The sequence below is a fragment of the Odocoileus virginianus genome, unplaced genomic scaffold, assembly GCF_023699985.2.
Source record: "Odocoileus virginianus isolate 20LAN1187 ecotype Illinois unplaced genomic scaffold, Ovbor_1.2 Unplaced_Contig_11, whole genome shotgun sequence".
In the NCBI taxonomy this organism is placed as follows: Eukaryota; Metazoa; Chordata; class Mammalia; order Artiodactyla; family Cervidae; genus Odocoileus; species Odocoileus virginianus.
Genome location: NW_027224328.1, coordinates 1,539,616 through 1,562,204, shown reverse-complemented (window position 1 = coordinate 1,562,204; position 22,589 = coordinate 1,539,616). Strand labels below are relative to the sequence as shown.

At 37.0% G+C, this 22,589-nt stretch overlaps 1 protein-coding gene across 1 annotated transcript; it reads left to right on the top strand.

The window, feature by feature from the left end:
* The first annotated feature begins 11,211 nt into the window (after positions 1–11,211).
* On the top strand, positions 11,212–18,532 carry CD69 (CD69 molecule). Its single transcript, XM_020903187.2, has 5 exons — positions 11,212–11,375; positions 14,041–14,163; positions 15,312–15,511; positions 15,893–15,996; positions 17,190–18,532. Exons 1-5 carry the CDS (start codon positions 11,312–11,314, stop codon positions 17,296–17,298), a joined length of 600 nt encoding a protein of 199 aa, XP_020758846.2. The 5' UTR covers positions 11,212–11,311; the 3' UTR covers positions 17,299–18,532.
* Positions 18,533–22,589: the final 4,057 nt, after the last annotated feature.

The following is a 22,589-nucleotide window of genomic DNA, read 5'->3' as shown; positions in this document are numbered from 1 at the left end:
AAATATTGAAATTACTAAAGATTTTTTAAGAGCCTGAAAAAAAATACTCTAGTAACAAGAATATGAGCTATCTCCAGGCAGGAAGAAGGGTAAGAAGAAGAGAAAAGAAGGTTATTTCAAATGATATGGCAATAATAATAGCCTGAGTGGAGAAAAAAGAAATGCTTACAAGTTTCCAGCAAATTCCCACTGACAAATCACTTTCGCTTCATCTCAGTAGAAGTGAAAGGTTAGATGTTATAAAATATAATATATATTTACATATTTATTTCTCTTTTTTGCTGGTTGCCTTCATGTCTGCAATGTCAGGAATGAAAGGGTAACTATTATTGCATACCTTATAGACATGAAAAGAATAATAAAAGCATTAAATGAGCCAACAAATTTAGCAATTTCAATGAAATGGCCAAAATCCTTGAAATTACAACTTAAAATGTCACAGAAAATTGCCTTATATCTTTTAAAAAACTTGAAATTGTCATCAAAAATCTTCCTTTACAAAACAGAACAAACAACAAAAATCTTCAAGTCTGATGATTTTATGGGTCAACTCTTGTAAACATTTTAAAAAATAATTGCAAATATAAAGTCTTTCAGAAAAAATGAAACACTACCAAATCTGCATTTTCTCAGGCTTCAAATCACTGCAGGTGGTGACTACAGTTTGATATTAAAAGACCCTTGCTCTTTGGAAGAAACGCTATGACAAACCTAGATAGCATAGTAAAAAACAGAGATACCACTTAGCCAACAAAGGTCCATATGGTCAAAACTATGATCTTTCCAGTAGTCATGTATAGATGGGAGAGTAGGGCCAGAAAAACAGGCTGAGTGCCTGAGAATTGATGCTTTCAAACTCTGGTGCTGGAGAAGACTCCTGAGAGCCCCTTGGACTGCAAGGAGATTAAATGAATCAATCCTAAAGGAAATTAAACCTGGATATTCATTGGAAGGACTGATACTGAAGTCAAAACTCCAAAATTTTGGCCACCTGATGCGAAGAGCTGACTCACTGGAAAAGACTCTGATGCTGGGAAAGATTGAGGGCAGGAGGAGAAGGGGACAACAGAGGATGAGATGGTTGGATGGCATCATCAACTCAATGGACATGAGTTTGAGCAAATTCCAGGAGATAGTGAAGGACAGGAAAGCCTGGTGTGCTGCAGTCCATGGTATTTCAAAGAGTTGGACACAACTCAGTGACTGGACAGAACAAAAATCACTGTTTACATTTTCTAAGTTATCCAGCTCTTCTTACTAGAACTTTTCACATACACATTCTTCTATATGCATAATCATCTCAGATATATGATACATAATGATAATTAACATATTTCTACCTTCAGTTTCTACCCACTCCCCTCTTCCTCTCTGAGAAACGTCTACTACTGCTGTAGCCAGAAATGATTTATTTTTTTCTATAAATCCATGGCTGATCCATGTCAATGTATGGCAAAAATCACTACAATATTGTAAAGTAATTAGCCTCCAACTAATAAAAATAAATGAAAAAAAAACTAAAATAAATAAGTAATTAAAAAATATTTAAACTAAATCATTCATTTTGCAAATTATCTAGTATGACATTAGCACATATTTCTATTACTGCCTTACATGCTTTTCCAATCTTTATTGTATTTAGATTTGTGGGGTTATTTCTCCTGTCTATGCTGTTGGGTCTTAGAGGACTGTGATTAGATCACAAATTTCTCTGTGTCCTGTACGACACACACCCGTCACAGTGTTTGGAACCTTGTAAACAATAAAAGTATTTTGTTCAAGGACTAATTTATTGATTAATTACAGGTATATGAGCATTTAAAATAATTGAAGTGTTTATCTCTATAGATAGGGGGAAATCCAATGTAATTCTTTTCTCTTAGTAAATTTCCTACTGCCATAGGTTTACACAGACAAAAGATTTAGTTATAAAGCCCAATTTATAGATCCCTGCTTCAGCTGAATTTATTCTATTAGTCCTGGACAATTATATTACCTACAGACACTAATAATCATGACCCAGGTAATCATGATGGTGTGATCACTCACCTAGAGTCAAACATACTGGAATGTGAAATCAAGTGGGCCTTAGGAAGCATCACTATGAACAAAGCTAGTGGAGGTGATGGAATTCCAGTTGAGCTATTTCAAACCCTGAAAGATGATGCTGTGAAAGTGCTGCACTCAATATGCCAGCAAATTTGGAAAACTCGGCAGTGGCCACAGGACTGGAAAAGGTCAGTTTTCATTCCAATCCCAAAGAAAGGCAATGTCAAAGAATGCTTGAACTACTGCACAATTGCACTCATCTCACACGCTAGTAAAGTAATGCTCAAAATTCTCCAAGCCAGGCTTCAGCAATATGTGAACCGTGAACTTCCAGATGTTCAAGCTGGTTTTAGAAAAGGCAGAGGAACCAGAGATCAAATTGCCAACATCCACTGGATCATTGAAAAAGCAAGAGAGTTCCAGAAAAACATCTATTTCTGCTTTATTGACTATGCCAAAGCCTTTGACTGTGTGGATCACAATAAACTGTGGAAAATTCTTCAAGAGATGGGAAACCAGACCACCTGACCCCTCTTGAGAAACCTGTATGCAGGTCAGGAAGCAACAGTTAGAACTGGACATGGAACAACAGACTGGTTCCAAATAGGAAAAGGAGTACATCAAGGCTGTATATTGTCACCCTGATTATTCAACTTATATGCATAGTACATCATGAGAAACGCTGGGCTGGAAGAGGCATAAGCTGGAATCAAGATTGCCTAGAGAATTATCAATAACCTCAGATATGCAGACGACACAACCTTTATGGCAGAAAGTGAAGATGAACTAAAAAGCCTCTTGATGAAAGTGAAAGAGGAGAGTGAAGAAGTTGGCTTAAAGCTCAACATCCAGAAAACTAAGATCATGGCATCTGGTCCCATCACTTCATGGGAAATAGATGGGGAGACAGTGGAAAGAGTGTCAGACTTTTTTTTTTGGGGGGGGGGGCTCCAAAATCACTGCAGATGGTGATTGCAGCCGTGAAATTAAAAGAGGCTTACTCCTTTGAAGGAAAGTTATGACCAACCTAGATAGCATATTAAAAAGCAGGGACATTACTTTGACAACAAATGTCCATATAGTCACAACTATCGTTTTTCCAGTGGTCATGTATGGATGTGAGATTTGGACTGTGAAGAAAGCTGAGCACTGAAGACTTGATGCTTTTGAACTGTGGTGTTGGAGAAGACTCTTGAGAGTCCCTTGGACTGCAAGGAGATCCAACCAGTCCATTCTAAAGGAGATCAGTCCTGGGTATTCATTGGAAGGACTGATGCTGAAGCTGAAACTCCAATAGTTTGGCCACCTCATGCAAAGAGTTGACTTATTGGAAAAGACCCTGATGCTGGGAGGAATTGAGGCAGGAAGAGAAGGGGATGATGGAGGATGAGATTGTTGGATGGCATCGCCGACTCGATGGACATAAGTTTGAGTAAACTCCGGGAGTTGGTGATGGACAGGGAGGCCTGGCGGGCTGCAATTCATGGGGTCGCAAAGAATCGGACATGACTGAGCAACTGAACTGTGTTTTAGTTATGTTTTTGTGTTTTATTTATTTCCCAAAGAAGATGTATTCAATTATGGATTCAATCTATTTAAAATTTATAAAGCCATTAAGATTTTTAAAAATTCTTGTTTCAGTCTTAGAACAGGTTTATCTAGGATATATCCATTTTGCTTAAATTGTCAAGTGTGTTAGCTTAAAACTATACATAGTACACTTATGACATTTCATGTCTGCTTTGACCTCTCCTTCTTCATGGATTTTATCTTCCTTCCCTAACATCTTGCCTCACTAAAGGCAGAAAAATCTGTCAACAAATAGTTAAATACATTTGAACTTCAAATTTGTTGAGCAAAGGAGTGGTAATAATTCCTGAGTGTCTTCTACCTGCCGACAAATGTTCATATAGTCAAAGTTATGGTTTTCCCAGTAGTCATGTATGGATGTGAGAGTTGGACCATAAAGAAGGCTGAGTGCTGAAGAATTGATGCTTTCAAACTGTGGTGTTGGAGAAGACTCTTGAGAGTCCCTTGGATTGCAAGGAGATCAAGCCAGTCCATTCCAAAGGAAATCAACCCTAGTATTTATTGGGAGTAATGATGCTGAAGCTCCAATATTTTGGCCACCTGATGTGAAGAGCCAGCTCATTAGAAAGACCCTGATGCTGGGAAAGATCGATGGCAGAGAAGGGGGCAACAGAGCATAAGATAGTTGGATGCATCACCATCTCAGTGGACATGAGTTTGAGTAACTCTGGGAGATGGTGAAGGACAAGGAAGTCTGGCATGCTGCAGTCCATGGGGTCGCAAAGAGTCGGACACGACCGAGCGACTGAACAATGATGTCTTCTACCTGGAGGTTTTTCTCTCACTATGTAAGTAGATATAAACATATCCAAAGGAGGCGAGAGAAGCCGTTTGTTCAAATTCATCACGCATCTGTCAAGATTCACATACAAAGAGAATTATTTGTTTCATCACTTAGTGACACAGGCCCTTATCTACCTAAAATTTCTACGTGTTGTATTTGCTATTTCTATACTACTATCTTTGAGAATACTCTCCCAAAATATTTTCTACATGTAAGAAGCTGGGAATTAATTTACATAAAGATATATCTTATCTTTGGTAATGTTCTTTTATGTCCTTTACTTTCAAAAATAGATTTTTTTGGAGTCTAGGTTTACGTAATAATGAAGATTGTATTTCACCTTTACTATGTCAAGTTAGGAAGAAGAAACATACCAGCTCATACTTTCCAAACCAACTCATTTCTATGTTTGAGAAGATATTTCACCAAAGAGGAAAATTAGAAAGTTCAAAGAGTCAGTTCAAAGAGAAGAGAAGGTAAGAAAGTAGTTAGAAGTGGAAATCCCCCACTTATTTACTTAAGGCTACCTCTTCTAGCCTTTATGGTAACCAAATGTGAGATCACTCACACACCTGTGATTTAAAAATAAATTTGACCAGTTTGCATAATTTGTTTTAATTCAAACCAAAAAATGGAAGCCGTGATTTTCAAGAAGATTAAAAGTCGTTTAGAAACCTAACTCACCCATTGAAAGAAAAAGGAAACTTAAAAAGAAAAAAAAACGATGAACAGGTTGTCTCCGGAAATTGTATCAGGTCTGAAGTTTGAGGTTTCTGTCAACGTGGGCCACCAAAAAGCATCCTGCTGAAGTACTGCCCGATAAGGACTGTATATCCTGTCTTCTCTGTAACACTTTGCATGCAGCTCACATTACTTCATTTCCTTTCTGGAACCTTCCCCCGGATTCTTCATATAAGGTCAAACGTGAAGGAGAACTGTTGAGTTCTAGTGGCTTCTTCCAAATTTGTCCAGGCACTAAATTCTCTGTCTCAGTTTTCTCAACTCAACTGTGAAAACTTAATGATAATCTTTGCCCTGTGATAGCCCTCACAGGGCACATATCATTTGATATGTTCTTTATGAAATGAAACTTAGGAAAGATCTCTAAAAAAGTTGAACATTATATATTATGACCTTGTGTGTTTTGCAAGGAAAAAGTGTATTTGCACAACATTTATTTCTTTAGGGTTTTTATGTGTTTCTTTGCTTCAGAGAATTGAATCCAACAGGGGTGACCACACAGGAAGTTGGCTTCCATATTTAGATGAATAAAGTGCAACCGAAATACCCTCTGACCCCAAAATCTCTTTCATGTTGCCCTGACCCTGTACACTTTGCTTTGTCCTATTTAGTGCCATTTCACAGGTGAGCTATCTTTCTTTGATTTAACAAACACTGATTAGTAATATAAACATATAATTCACAAGGGAAGACACTCTTGCAAGAGAAGCTGTATGCTTTTAATAATTACATCATGGCAACAGGTATCAGTAAGAACTGTGCTCGGTAACTCCTATTCATTGTTCACACCTCTGCATGGATTTAAGTTGACTGCTTTCTCAAATATAAGGCAGATTTCTTACACTTAAAAAAATTGAGTGCAGAAGGGGAGGGAGGAGTAATAACAAAAAAATTAATTTTGCAATGAAATTCAAGTTATTGCAGAAGACTTAAATTATATTCAATATGAGGTATTCAATTAAGTATTGAATTCAATAGTATGAAGGCCAGTGGATACACATAAGAAGCCCATTAATAACTTATGTTCTTGGTAATTTGATTGGTTTTTATGTTTTCAGTGTCTGCTTACTCCCACCTCGAAAAGTGTTAATTTCAACAAAATACTGCTCTCATAAAAAACTAATAGAGAAAAATGATTTCAGAACAAAAATACCAGATTTTGATCAATGTTATAACATTTAGTGACATTTATTTTCATGAAATAAGATCTCTAGACATTAGTTTTCTATGTACAATGGCACATGTAACATATAGTATGTATATTATACATATATATAGGAAAGATCTGTTACATGTATTACATAGTAGTGTATATAACATGTAGTACATATGGTATGCATGTTATTACATACACTATACATAAATATATAATATATGTAAAGTATTTATGCATGTGCACACATATATAAACATGTTTATGTATGTATATATGTATAGTATCCATTCACCTGATTATAACTGAAGAAACAAGAAAACTTGAACACAAATAAATGTTTTAGTGTCACAAAAGCTGTTAGAGCTGGTTGTAAGAGACTACAACTTCCTCGACTGGAGTCTAGACAGACAAGACAGACATTACGTCATATCAGCAACTATACTGTGACTGCTCAGTATTGTCTGTTAACATCTTCCATCAAAGGAGGAATTTTTCTTTCCCATGATCTGAGTCACACTGTTATTCCTTCACTTATCATTAAAGGCCTAATCTATACAAACACTGGTAGAAAACTAATTTTCTCATTTATGATATTTTCTTTATAAAAGCCTTATAAGTCGGATACTAATATTTTCATTGTACACATAACAAAGCCAAAGTCCAGTAGAGTTGTATATCTGCAAATCTGCTTAGGTAACAAGTGCTCGAGTTGATATTCACATACGTTATTTCATGTATCCATCCAGCAAGTATTCGTTGAACACCTTTATTCTAAGCTCTATTCTAGGTACTAGAGATGCATTGTTGTAAAAGATAGCCATGTCCCTGCTCTTAAAGACCTTACTTCCCAGTGAGGGAAGTAAATAAAATAATTAATAGTTTAAAATATATGTATTTATGTAAAAATTTAAAAAAATCTCTGATGATGGTATGTTCTATAAACTAAGAGTGAGATAACAGTGATTCGGTTGAGTTAGTCCCTCAGTTTTTCTGACTCTTTGTGACTCCATGGACCGCAGTATGCCAGGCCTCCCTGTCCATCACCAAATCCCGGAATATACTCAAACTCATGTCCATTGAATCGGTGATGCCATTCAGCCATTTCATCCTCTGTCATCCTCTTCTCTTCCCGCCTTCAATCTTTCCCAGCTTCACAGTCTTTTCAAATGAGTCAGCTCTTCACATCAGGTAGACAAAGTATTGGAGCTTCAGCTTCAGCATCAATCCTTCTAATGAATATTCAGGACTGATTTCCTTTAGGATGGACTGGTTGGATCTCCTTGTAGTCCAAGGGACTCTCAAGAGTCTTCTCCAACACCACAGTTCAAAAGCATCAGTTCTTTGGTGCTCAGCTTTCTTTATAGTCCAACTCTCACATCCATACATGACTACTGGAAAAACCATAGCTTTGACTAGATGGACCTTTGTTAGCAAAGTAATGTCTCTGCTTTTTAATATGCTGTCTATCTTGGTCATAACTTTCCTTCTAAGGAGCAAGTGTCTTTTAATTTCATGGCTGCAGTCACCATCTGCAGTGATTTTGGAGCCCCGAAAAATAAAGTCAGTCACTGTTTCCACTGTTTCTCCATTTATTTGCCATGAAGTGATGGATCTGGATGCCATGGTCTTAGTTTTCTGAATGTTGAGTTTTAAGCCAAGTTTATCACTCTCCTCTTTCATTAAGAGGATCTTTAGTTCTTTTTCACTTTCTGCCATAATGGTAGTGTTATCTGCATTTCTGAGGTTATTGATATTTCTCCCAGCAATCTTGATTCCAGCTTGTGCTTCACTGAGTTCAAGTGATGTACTCTGCATTCTCGTGATGTACTCTGCATATAAGTTAAATATGCAGAGTGACAATATACAGCCTTGACATACTCCTTTTCCTATTTAGAACCAGTCTGTTGTTCCATGTCCAGTTCTATCTGTTGCTTTCTGACCTGTATACAGATTTCTCAAGAGGCAAGTATGGTATTCTGGTATTCTCATCTCTTTTAGAATTTTCCACAGTTTATTGTGATCCACATAGTCAAAGACTTTGGCATAGCCAATAAAGCAGAAATAGATGTTTTTCTGGAACTCTCTTGCTTTTTCGATGATCCAACAGATGGTGGCAATTTGATCTCTGGTTCCTCTGCCTTTTCTAAAACCAACTTGAACATCTGGAAGTTCACAGTTTCATGTACTGTTGAAGCCTGGCTTGGAGAATTTTGAGCATTACTTTACTAGTGTGTGAGATGAGTGCAATTGTGCAGTAGTTTGAACATTCTTTGGCTATGGAAGATAATTTGTGCAGGTGTTCATGGAAGGTCTTACTAAGTACATATGAGGTAAATATAAATGACAAGAAAGACATGGCCATAAAAAAAAAATCTGAGAGCAAAGGAAACAAAAGCAAGAGTGCCTTCTATAAAATGAAAAGATGTTTCTCATTTTCAAGGAACAGAGTGATAGCATAGCTGGCCCATGAGGAACAATAGGGACCATTGTGGGTGACAATTATTGACCCGTTAAGACTGCACTCTTTTTCCTGCTCATAGCCTGCTAATTGTTCTGTGACATTCAAATTTTGCAGGTAGTCAGTGTCCAGTTATGAAAATTAGCTTCACACTTACATGGAAATCATCATAAAGGAAAACATACATTCAAAAATGGTAGAACTGGAACATGATTTCTGTGTTCACCCAATAAGCTGTTGAAAAGTCCTGCTTTGCATTGGAAGAGACACATAGCAATGATGATCAATTGTGTATTTGCTTCCCTCTTTTTAAAATATTTAGCCACACTAGAGATTTCTTAAAAAGCTGGAAATAGAACTGCCATATGACCCAGCAATCCCACTTCTGGGCATACACACCGACGAAACCAGATCTGAAAGAGACACATGCACCCCAATGTTCATCGCAGCACTGTTTATAATAGCCAGGACATGGAAGCAACCTAGATGCCCATCACCAGATGAATGGATGAGGAAGCTGTGGTACATATACACCATGGAATATTACTCAGCCATTAAAAAGAATTCATTTGAATCAGTTCTAATGAGATGGATGAAACTGGAGCCCATTATACAGAGCGAAGTAAGCCAGAAAGATAAAGACCATTACAGTATACTAACACATATATATGAAATTTAGAAAAATGGTAACGATAACCCTATATGCAAAACAGAAAAAGAGACTCAGATGTATAGAACAGACTTGTGGACTCTGTGGGAGAAGGCGAGGGTGGGATGTTTCAAGAGAACAGCATCGAAACATGTATATTATCTAGGTTGAAACAGATCACCAGCCCAGGTTGGATGCACGAGACAAGTGCTCGGGCCTGGTGCACTGGGAAGACCCAGAGGGATCGGGTAGAGAGAGAGGTGGGAGGGGGGGACCGGGATGGGGAATACATGTAAATCCATGGCTAATTCATTTCAATGTATGACAAAAACCACTGCAATGATGTAAAGTAATTAGCCTCCAACTAATTAAAATAAATGAAAAAAAAAGAAAAAAAAAGAAAATATTTAGCCACACTACATGGCATGCAGGATCATAGTTCCCCACCAGGGATTGAACCCATGCCTCTTGATTATCTAATTAGCCTACAGTAGATGGTAATTTCCTAACTAGCCTACAGTAAATGGTAATTACTAGCCTACAGTGGTGGTTTAATTGCTAAGTTGTGTCCGACTCTTGCAACCCCGTGGACTGTAGCCCTCCAGGCTCCTCTGTCCGTGGGATTCTCCAGGCAAGAATACTGGAGTGGGTTGCCATGTCCTCCTCCAGGGGATCTTCCCAACCCAGGAATTGAACCTGGGTCTCCTGCATTGCAGACAGGTTCTTTACCAACTGAGCTACAAGGGAAGCCCAAGCCTACAGTAGATGTTAATTTCCCACCCACTTGGCCATAACGTTTTCACAAAGGCTTTATTCTGAAAACAAAATATCTTTACTAAAGTCATGTTAATGACAAAATTTGAGGGTACTAAAATTATTAATTAGAGCAGTATTTTGATCCTCTCCTTGAATCACCAGATATTGACATTCTGCACTTATTTTGCATTGAGCTTAATAACTTATCTGGATGACATTGATACTATGGCATTATATTCTTATAGTAATTATACTCTAATCTAGAAAATGGGAGAAAAATAGAATAAAAAGATATTGCTGAGGGGAAATAAGGCAGTCCAAATGACAGTAATATATAACATGAAATTTGAGGAGATAAATGAAATAGATCATTTAAGATAAACAATTTTAGAACATAGAAAGGAAGTTCCAGCCACAAGGTTTCTATTTCCTGCATTAAAGCAACTGCTTACTAGATGATAACTTAAGAAACTAGTTCCCAGGGAAGAAGTGAATGGCACATTTCTAAAAGCCAGTTTATAGCTCGCTAAGTAAAACACTTCCAGACTGGAGAAAGATCTATGAGGATAGATGTCTTAAATTTCTTAGTCAACAATAAATTTTCTAACCACAAACGGTGTTGGGTTCATAGCAGATGTTCAATGAATATTAGTTGCTAAATGTATGATTTAATGAATGAATGGGATTCCAAGGAAATATGACTCTTCAAATTATTTCCATCTCAAAGATAGGAATCTCCAACTTTTCATTCTTTACTTGGATATTCTATTTCCTAAACTATTTGTTTTCTACAAATTTAAAAAGGATATCTCAGATTCTGGGAAATTCCTGCTTGCTTCTTCATGCTGCACCTGCAGTTGTGAGAAGGTACATTTCAGATAGCAGGGAAACCCCATAGGTCACCACAACAACACACTGCAAACTGTCTGGGCCGCTGGAGCATGAATTTAAGAGAACAGGAGTATCTGAGTGATTAGGAGGTAAGAGGAAGGGGGTGGAGACAACATAGCTGAATATAAACCCTGAGGTATCTCAAAGACTCAGAGACGGAACGAGAGCTCCAGCAGAGACTTTCCAGTAGGTTGGCTCCACCTAGGACTAACCAGGGGGATTGTGACAAGGATAAAGATGACTTCTGAAGATTTTTCTACAACAGAGACCAGCTCCTTGCACCTGAAAAGAGAACAACAAAGTAAGTCAAGTTTTATTCTCTAAATACTGGTAATATCTCTATTTATGTTTATACCTATATACCTATGATATATATCAGTAGTTAGGGAGAAAATCAAGCTTGCCTTTTGTGGAAAAACTTGGCTATGTTCCATTTGAGCAAGATACAAGAGAAAGTGGGAAGAAGTAAATATTTATTTATCTATGTGAACACAGAATACCTGAGACTCAAAAAGAAATCACAAGGGTGAATTTTAGAAACTCCTTAAAGATCCATCTCTTTGTTTTATTTTATACCATCTCAGTTTTTCAGATTTAATTAGAAAATCCCCTTCCTAGCCCAGTGAGCTATCATTTTTTCATAGCCATCTGGACATCCCCTAGGAAGCACTGCCTCTCTTTATGAAAAATTCTATTTTTCATATAAATAATTATGTTCTTGACTTGGTGAACCTTGTACCATTTTTGCTTTTTGTGGGCTTTATCTTGTGTTCTCAAGAAAACATCCTCCAGTTGCTGGGAACACAGGTTTCCAGACTCTGAGAGAATAGCTATATAAGCATTTGGATATTTATAGTGTCCAAAGGCAATTTATTGTGAGAACCTCATAAAGAATTCTTGGGGGGAAAAAAAAGAATTCTTGAAAACACAACCTTCTTCTCTAGTCCTATGGGGACTCTTCCCCTCCATTTCACTTTTCTATTTGTTGTTGTTGCTATTCGGTCACTAAGTTGTGTCTAACTCTTCGTGAACCCATGGATTGCAGCATATCGGGCTCCCCTGTCCTCCACTGTTTCCCAGAATTTGCGCATATTCATGTCTCTTGAGTCAGTGATGCTATCTAACCATCTCATTCTCTGCTGCCCACTTCTCCTCCTGCCTTCAATCTTTCCCAGCATCAGGGTCTTTTCCAATGAGTCGGCCCTTTGCATCAGGTGGCCAAAGTATTGGAGCTTCAGCATGAGTCTTTCCAGTGCATATTCAGAGTTGATTTCCTTCAGGATTTACTGGTTTGATCTTGCACTCCATGGGGCTCTCGAGAGTCCCCCAGAACCACAATTTGCAAGCACTGTTCTTTGGCACTCACTTTTCTATTTCACCTTTCTAATCATGGACTTCAAATTCTATATGAATCAGACATTTTTCTCCCTTTCTTTTATTTTTCATCAAACTATGATTACCTTTGCTATATCACTTTTCTCCTTTTCTGTTTGTCTAAAAGATCCACAGATCTTTTCATCTCTTGTCACCAGGATTTTCCCATTGTTTTCCAATAACTTTTTTGGGAAGCTTTCTTGACATTTCATTTCTCTCTCTCTTCCTCTCATGTTAATGAGGTACCCCAAACACTAGAAGGTAAGAACCAGAGTTTCCTTGTAAACACAACTATCCAGTAACAAAGAATGTGTTCTGAACAACAGAGGTAAAAATATCTAAAGGAAAGAGTTGTTTTCTGAATATGTGTCTACTAGCATGATTTGCTTTAGAAAAGCATTCATTGCCTCTGATAAACCCATCTTTCACTTAGGAACACAACATCAAGTGTGGATATTGCAAGCGACACAAATTTTTTGGTGACCAGATACCCATTGCTTGGTGACTCAGCTAAGTTTCCTGAAAGAAAAAGTATATTTAAGAATAAAACCATTCAATAATAGCATAATTGAAATAAGAAAGAATTAATTGTAGGAATTCTGAACTTTTCCTGAAATCATCCCAATCTTCTATTGAATATTTTATTTATGACTATTTAGTCTATGCTGCTGTTTTAGCTTTTTCGGTGTGAACAATCTTTTAGCACCACCCTTGGGGGATTCGATATGTACTAGAGGATTTGTTTTCAAATATCTCCATTAATGGACAGGGCTTGTAACCAAAGTGGAAGTATACTCTTAGAGGAGTGTTTTGTTGCCTAGGTGATAAAACAAACTGTGAATAACAATAGCCCTAACTAATGGATATAACGTAAAATCAGAGAATCACCTCTGCAGCTTACCCACTGGATGTCCAAGCCGACAGTGTGAATCCAATGGATAAGCCAATGGACTCTGGCATCCATGAGCTACTTGGATGCGTTGGTACTTCCTGAGGAACCAGAGATGTTCCTGCATTGAGTTTGAGCCCCTTCATTGAGTCTCACATGGTGAGAAGTGAAACTAGACAGATAGCTCTGAACTTGCTACCCTAACTACCAAGCGCTGCTTCTGGTAATAGTTGTATGCTGATGAGAAATAAAGATTTGCTTTAACAAGTTCAGAGAAATAGAACCAGATAGAAGTGAAGTAAAGTCTTCTCTTGGAAAATTTGAAAGCAGATCTATGCTGGGAAAAACAACTTTCAGAAGAGGCAAAAGTTGTCTTAACATACATTGCATAGTAAATTGCTTTGAAGGAAAACAGTATCTCTTTGACTAGTTTAACCTTAAAGAATACAATTATAATATATGTTGAATTTTCATAGCTATTGAGTACATATTTGGGGAAATATTTTATAATCTCATTATTGTGACTGGATTCTATCATTTCTAGCCAAAAATAACTTATTCAAAATTTGAGAAATGTAACTTATAAATTTCATTTAAGAATGTAGGGAGACATATAATATTTTTTTTTAAATGCCTCAAGAGAAAATCAAGTGTCTCTTTCTTACTTATATAGCCTGCCTCATCATCCACTTTCTCTCTTTAGGTCATGTCACTGGAACTTACTCTGCAACATATCATGAAGGGTCCATTCAAGTTCCTATCCCATGTGCTGTAGTAAATGTGGTCTTCATCACCACTCTCATCATAGCTCTCATTGCTCTATCAGGTGAGTCTACACTTCATGAGTTCATCAAAAATTAATCAGAATTTTAATCTTAGATCATCTCATTTTTCAGACATGGTCAAGTTCCTAGGAAATATAAAATATGGTTCTACATTCCTTAGATAACTGATACAATATTTTTCTAGTTTTCTAGAGCTTTAGAACTATTAAAAATTGTCTATGATTTATATAATACCATGGGAGAAAATTACATGTGAGAAGATATTTAACTCTGGAACAAAAGGTGCTGATTTAGTTTCTAAACAAATAGACATTTAACTGGAAAAGTGTGGGCTGCCCATTCATTGTTGATTAAAAAGTGCTATCTATGCCATAGATTAATAAGGAATTGGACAGTCTCTTATCTCAAAAGACACACAATGGTGGGTATGGATAATTGAGATAATTAAGAATATGTCTAGAAACTTTCAAGAGCTAGTTTTGTTATGGTATTTGAAACATACAGCTATACCAAGATACATTTGTGTTTTATACAGACATGAAATTTTACAACGTTAGGATACATCCCCAGCCATAAACCTTTTTGTATTCTGAATTGCTACTCTGCTAGTATCCTCTCCTCCACCTTGCCATATAGAGTTATATCTATTACATCTTCAAATTCTTGCCCCTCTGCATTCAGATGCAAAACCTTGATAGGAATTTATAATGTACTGGGCTGGCCATAAAATTCATTCAGTTTTTCTGTTACCTTGAACCAACTTTTCAGCCAACCCCAATACCTTGTACCCCTTTTCAAGTAGAGTCAAAAGACTATTTTCAAGATTTTTTAAATTTCCCCTCCATTTTCTGACCAAAGTGACACCCTCTTATTTCTTAGACCTTGTACAATGATGATGAGATACAATAAGAGATCAGATAAAGTGAAAAACTGCTTTCTTGCTCTTTACAGAATTTATCTTCCTTTTTTTATATCTTTAAATGGAGCATAATCTATAAAAATTCTGAATCAGTGTGCTGTACACTGAAGCTAATATATTGTATGTCAACTATACTTCCATAAAATTTTTTTAAGTTCATCTTCCTTCCTCTCTTCCTTTATCACCTAGTAGAGTATCCCTGAACTACTTTGTACCCTATCGGTATTTGGTTCCTTATGTTGCTAAAACAAACCATTTTTATGTTCACAGTGGGCCAGTACAACTGTCCAGGACAATATGTGTCATCAGCACCACCAAACACCCATGTGTTTCCATGCTCAGACGATTGGATTGAACACAACGGGAAATGCTATCTTATTTCCAAGAAAACAAAGAACTGGACCTTGGCCCAAAACTCTTGCTCCAAACACGGTGCCACTCTTGCTGTCATTGATTCTAAAGAGGACATGGTAAGATAACATTCGAAAAGAATTCCATAAAGTATTGATATTCTTTTTTATTTTATATAGATAATCCATGATTTTCTTCTGTTTCCTTCTAAGTGTAGATATTCTGTCTGTCTCTGAGCCGGGAAAACTTAGTCACAGGAAACCACATGATCAGCCTGAGGTCCAAATGAGAGTCCAGTGTAGTTTTTAAGTGTGATGTGTTTAGCTTCAAAGACCAGAAATCCAAATGACCTGAACCCACATAGCACTATTAATCGTTAGTTAATACAAATGATCAGCTGAACTCCAATGCTTACTAGTTGCAGATTTGAGAAACAGAATTTATTACATATTTATCAGGAGGGGTGGTTTAACATACACTTCCTTTGTTCTTTCTTCAAGAACTTTTTAAAACAACATGTGGGTAGAGCTGAACACTGGATTGGGCTGAAAAATGAAGCTGGTCAGACATGGAAATGGTCAAATGGCCAAGAATTTAACAACTGGTGAGTTTCAAGATATCTCTTTATGCCCCCAGGGCTGCCAGCTCCCAAAGCTGGCAGCTTTCTGGGTTTTCTTTCAAAGTGTTGTTCTATATGAAGGTTGTACTCTTAGAAGCAGAGCTTTAACATTCTCTTTTGTATGTTATACTCTGTGGGAAGGGTCTCCTACCTTCAAGATCTAATGCCTGATGATTCAAAATGGAGCTGATAAAAAAAATATAAAATAAGGTGTACCATAAATGTAATGTGCTCAAATCATCCCAAAACAATCCCCCTGCCCCAGTCCATGGAGAAATTATCTTCCATGAAACCTGTCCCTGCTACCAAAATGGTTGAGGGCAGCTAAACTATAGAATTCTAAAAGAAGGACTTTAATAGTAATATTATCCTTTTTTATCTGCTTGGAGTTCATATGATAAGTACTTCTAGTAATTTGATCTCAGTAAATTCTAGTGAAATAAGTTATGATAATGTGAAAAAAAATTTCCAATCTAATATTTGTATTTTATTGACAGCTAGTTTTTGGAAAGGAATTCCCTTTTAACTTTCCCAGTTCTCATATCCACAGGGATAAAAAACAATATTTCCAATACCTATTGATAATTAGAAGCTTCTATGGATCTGAGAGAAAATTTGCCCCAAAATTAAAGATGCTGACTTTATTTCCATTACCTGTACATTTTCAAGTTTGAAGGACACTGTACAAGTTTAATGTTAATCTTTGTCACTCAGATGTGAATGAACTGCTAGGTCTCTAGTTTCATGAAAATGAGAGAGTCAGAGAATTAGTTTAAATCTCTAGAAAAAGAATCCTTAGTATGCCCCACACCCACAAAATTGTATGAATTAACATGCATGATTGTTGAATGTGTGCACTTCCTGGGAAGTTTCTAGAAGGGTTTGTGAACTCAAAAATAAACAAGAGTCACTCCTGTAGTGACACACCAGCCAAATGAATGGAGCCCTTTGCTCTCAAGTGTGTATCTTCTCACCACATACTATTCCTTTCCATCTTTGACTACTGTCTCTACAGATTGTTCTGTGATCATTTGACTGGCGTACTTGCCTCATGCATTCCAGCTTAAAAAGTAAAAAGCAGAAGCCATCACCACCACCACCACCACAAAGTTGATTTTCATATAACTGAACGGAAATGATGGGCTTAAACTAATTCCGGTTTCTTTATTGTTTGACAGGTTCAACCTTACGGGGTCTGAGAACTGTGCAGTTCTGAACAGTGCAGAGGTCAGCAGCACAGAATGTGACAAGAATTTACACTGGATATGTAGCAAACGTTCCAAATAAAGAGGACATTCTAACATGGAACTCTAGGAAATGTGACAAGTGTGGCTGCATGCCGCTCTTTGGTCAGAAGTTTCCCATAAAGACTTTGTGAAAAAAAAAAGCTTTGTATTATTTGGGAAACTTTCTTCCACACAAGACTGGAAAAAAGGGAGGAAAATTCCAGGCATGTCTGCATTATGGAATACTCCTGCCATGATCTGAAAGTATCACAGGTTGACTGATAAATCTTGTCCAAGGATGAGAAAAATGACTTCAAAGCTTTTGAGTGCACTTTATATATTTTTAATTCAGAGATAATAAAATAACTAGGTTTAGAGTTATTATTTATTGTTGGATGACTACAAACAATGTATGCCCTTCATGCACTTGTACTGTATGAAGGAATTAGACAGTGGTATTAAAAACTGAATGTAAACAAAGGAAATTTTAACTGGTAGCACAGAGATTTCGTCTAAATGCATTTTACTAACTCCAAGGATATTAGTAAACGGGCAAATGCTTATGAAATGAAGCTTTGTAATATTTCTCTCTTTTTAAAGAAGTTTGTCAGGATTTTTTTTTTTTCATTTCTCCCCCAAACAATGGGGTGATTAGGTATTTATATTATTTTTTTCACTTCTTCTCTGTAAGCTTGTCTTTTTCAATGGTATATAAATTATTGCCTTATATATAGTCTCTCACAAAGATAAGGGAAAAAACAAAGAATATGAGGAATATTTGTAAAACAGACAAAAGTGTTGGAAAATGTGAAATATGTGATGTGGCAAATCTCTATCAGGAAAAAGTCTGTATTGTTAAATTCTGGAATAATAATAGTTCTATCTCCTTATAAATGTGTGTCTTTCCTGATACAATTCTATCATGTGCAATACTTCATGTGAAGTATTTCCTAAGTGCAATAAATTACGTTTATTTGTTTGTCTTTTGTATCCAGTGCAATTATAAGCTGCCTTTATGTATGTTAAAATAAAAGTAAAAAAAAAATGGTTTCTAAGAAATGGTGATTCCTACAATATATACTAAAACTTGCATCTCATACTAGAAAGGAAGAAACAGAATAATATAACATTTTTTGGAAGACATACCTATTATAAAACCTTAGCTTTATAATGATTTGTTCCTGGAAAGTGGTTTCCATGTATGTTTTCAGAGAGCTGTATAGAGCAAAATTTCAGTAAATAGTCTAACTGACTTGAGAGGAATTTATGTCAATTAAAAATTTTTCACTCTATAACTTTCTTTTTTCTTTTGTTTAGCTTTTAAAATTTTGTATTGGAGTATAGATGAGTAATAATGTGATAGTTTCAGGAGAACAACGAAGGGACTCAGCCATACCTATATATGTACCTATTCTTCCCCCAAATCTCCTCCCATACGGATGCCACATAACATTGAGCACAGTTCCCTGTGTTATACAATAGGCCCTTGCTGGTTATCCATTTTAAATACAGTAATGTGTACATGTTGATGCAAATGTTGTCCAAGTTTCATCTCTACCTCTCTAGTTGACCAGCTGTTTATTTAGAATTTGGTAGAAATTTCATTATTAGCTAGAAATTAAGTTAGTTAATACAAGAAAATGGACTTAGAACAATACTTAGTTCAAACTGAACCCCAGTTCAGTTCAGTCACTCAGTCATGTCCGACTCTTTGCAACCCCATGGACTGCAGCACGCCAGGCTTCCCTGTCCATCACCAACTCCCGGAGCTTGCTCAAACTCATGTCCATCGAGTCAGTGATGCCATCCAACCATCTCATCATCCGTCATCCCCTTTTCCTCCTGCCTTCAATCTTTCCCAGCATCAGGGTCTTTTCCAATAAGTCAGTTCTTCATATTAGGTGGCCAAAATATTGGAGTTTCAGCTTCAGCATCAGTCCTTCTAATGAATATTCAAGACTGATTTCTTTTAGGATGGACTGATTGGATCTCCTTGCAGTCCAAGGGACTCTCAAGAGTCTTCTCCAATATCACAGTTCAAAAGCATCAATTCTTTGGCGCTCAGCGTTCTTTATAGTCCAACTCTCATATCCATACATGACCCCTGGAAAAACCATAGCTTTGACTAGATGGACCTTTGTTGGCAAAGTAATGTCTGTGCTTTTTAAATATGCTATCTAGGATGGCCACAGCTTTTCTTCCAAGGAGCAAGAGTCTTAATTTCATGGCTGCAGTCACCATCTGCAGTGATTTTGGAGCCCCCAAAAATAAAGTCTGTCACTGTTTCCATTGTTTCCCCATCTATTTTCCATGAAGTGATGGGACTGGATGCCATGATCTTAGTTTTCTGAATGTTGAGTTTTAAGCCAACTTTTTCACTCTCCTCTTTCACTTTCAAGAGGCTCTTTAGTTCTTTGCTTTCTGCCATAAGGGTGGTGTCCTCTGCATATCTGAGGTTATTGATATTTCTCCTGGCAATCTTGATTTCAGCTTGTGTATCATCCAGCCTGGCATTTATCATGATGTACTCTGCACATATGTTAAATAAGCAGGTGACAATATACAGCCTTGATGTACTCCTTTTCCTATTTGGAACCAGTCTGTTGTTCCATGTCTAGTTCTAACTGTTGCTTCTTGACCTGCATACAGATTTCTCAAGAGGCAGGTAAGGTGGTCTGGTATCCCCATCGCTTGAAGAATTTTCCAGTTTGTTCTGATCCACAGTCAAAGGCTTTGGTGTATTCAATAAAACAGAAGTAGATTTTTTTTTTTTTTTGAACTCTCTTGCTTTTTCGATGATCCAGTGGATGTTGGCAATTTGATCTCTGGTTCTTCTGCCTTTTCTAAATCCAACTTGAACATCTGGAAGTTCATGGTTCACATACTGTTGAAGCCTGGCTTGGAGAATTTTGAACATTACTTTGCTAGTGTGTGAGATGAGTGCAATTATGCAGTAGTTTGAACATTCTTTGGCATTGCCTTTCTTGGGATTGGAATGAAAGCTGACCTTTTCTAGTCCTGTGGCCACTGCTGAGTTTTCCAAATTTGCTGGCATATTGAGTGAAGCACTTTCACAGCATATCTTTTAGGATTTGAAATAGTTCAGCTGGACTTCCATCACCTCCAGTAGCTTTGCTCATCATGATGCATCCTAAGGCCCACTTGATTTCGCATTCCAGATATTTGGCTCTAGGTGGGTGATCACACCATCATCGTTACCTGAGTCATGAAGGTCTTTTTTTGTATGGTTCTTCTGTGTATTCTTGTCACCTCTTCTTAATATCTTCTGCTTCTGTTAGGTCCATACCATTTCTGTCCTTCATTGTGCCCATCTTTGCACAATAGTTTCCCTTGTATCTATAATTTTCTTAAAGAGATCTCTAGTCTTTCCCATTCTATTTTTTCCTCTATTTCTTTGCATTGATCACTGAGGAAGGCTTTCTTATCTCTCCTTGCTATTCTTTGGAACTCTGCATTCAAATGGGTATATCTTTCCTTTTCTTCTTTGCCTTTTGCTTCTCTTCTTTTCTCAGCTATTTGTAAGGCCTCCTCAGACAACCATTTTGTCTTTTTGCATTTCTTTTTCTTGGGGATGGTCTTGATCACTGCCTCCTGTACAATGTCACGAACCTCCATCCATAGTTCTTCAGGCACTCTGTCTATCAGATATAATCCCTTGAATCTATTTGTCACTTCCACTGTATAATAAGGGATTTGATTTAGGTCATACCTGAATGGTCTTGTGGTTTTCCCCACTTGCTTCAATTTAAGTCTGAATTTGGCAATAAGGATACGGTCCACAGGGTTGCAAAGAGTCAGACACGACTGAAGCAACTTAGCACACATCCCCACATTAGGCAAGATAATTCCCCCCCCCAAAGTTGATGATTTTGGAAAATATGAGTATGTCAGATTACAAGCAAGAAATTCTGATAAGATTAATGTTATAGACTTTCAGGTCGATTACCCTGAATTGTCTAGGTAGCCCCAAACTAATTACAAACATACTTTGTTTTATTGTCCTTTGCCTACTGCATTTTTCACATCTTGAAGTCTTGTGGCAAGTCTGCATCAAACAAACCTATCAGTGCCATATTTTCAACAGAATTTTCTCACTTCGTGTGTCTGTGTCACTCTTTGGTAATTCTAGCAATATTTCTTTATATTTATTATGATGACCTGGTGTCGGTGACCTTGGGTGTTTCTATTGCAAAAAGATTACGACTCACTTCAAGATGATTAGAATTTATCAACAGTATTTATTTAAGATTTTTTTTGATGTGGACCATTTTTAAGGTCTTTGTTGAATTTGTCTCTGTTTTGTGTTTTGTTTTGTTTGCCTCAAGGCATGTGCTTTCTTAGCTCCCCAACCGGGGATGGAACTCACACCCTCTGCACTGGAATGCAAAGTTTTAACCACTGGAGCACCAGGGAAGTCCCAGAAGTAAAATATTTTTAAATTAAGGTATGTTCATTGATATTTTTTAGACACAATGCTATTGCTCACTTAATAGACTACATTATGATGTAAACATAACTTTTATATGCATCAGGATACCAAAAAGTCTGCCTGACTTGTTTCCTTGTGACATACCCTTTATTGTGGTGGTCTGGAAACAAACCTGTACTATCTCTGAACTCTGCCTGTGTATGAGACTTTAAAAGCAGAGAAATTTCTCCGGCTAGAGTTAGATTGGCCTGAAGAAGAGGTCAGAGAGATTAGAAGCATTTTTGCTGGCTTGAAGATGGAGCAGGCAGCAGGATAAAGAAGGCTGTTGGCCTTAAGAAGAGGGCAATCAGCAAGTAAGTGAAAATTAAACCACTTCAGCCAAAGAAACTGGCATTCGCAACTACTTGCACAAGCTTCAGAGTGTTTCTTTCTGAGGTCCTCCACAGGGAAAGGAAGCCCTTCTGACACCTTGATTTTGGCCTCATAAACCCTAAGCAGAGAGAACTGAGTCACAGTGAACCTGAACTTCTGAGTTATAGAAACAGTAAGATAATAAATACGTGTGGTTTTAAAATGTGCGATTTGTAGCAATTTGTTATGGCACCAAGAGAAAACTAATAATTTTCATTTTCAGCTAATTTCTGCTGAATAAAAATACAATTGATTTTTTTATATTCATTTTGCATATCCAGGGACCTCTCGACTCACTTATTAATTCTAATAATTTACCAGTAAGGTTACTTGGATTTTCTATAAGTGGGATTGCATCTATGGCTGATGTGTGCTTTGTTTTTTCCTTTCAAAACTTTATAACTTTAAAAAAATTATTGCATTTGTTAAGGCCATCAGCATGTTAAGTAAATGTGATGACAGTGAATATTTTGTCCTCAATCTCAAAGAGA

Bases quoted from the DNA above. Each gene is read 5' to 3' on its own strand.
- CD69 (XM_020903187.2), top strand. From the start codon at position 11,312: ATGACTTCTGAAGATTTTTCTACAACAGAGACCAGCTCCTTGCACCTG. The intron at 11,376-14,040 runs GTAAGTCAAGTT...TTCTCTCTTTAG, and splicing joins CCTGAAAAGAGAACAACAAA to GTCATGTCACTGGAACTTAC. The intron at 15,997-17,189 runs GTGAGTTTCAAG...ATTGTTTGACAG, and splicing joins GGCCAAGAATTTAACAACTG to GTTCAACCTTACGGGGTCTG.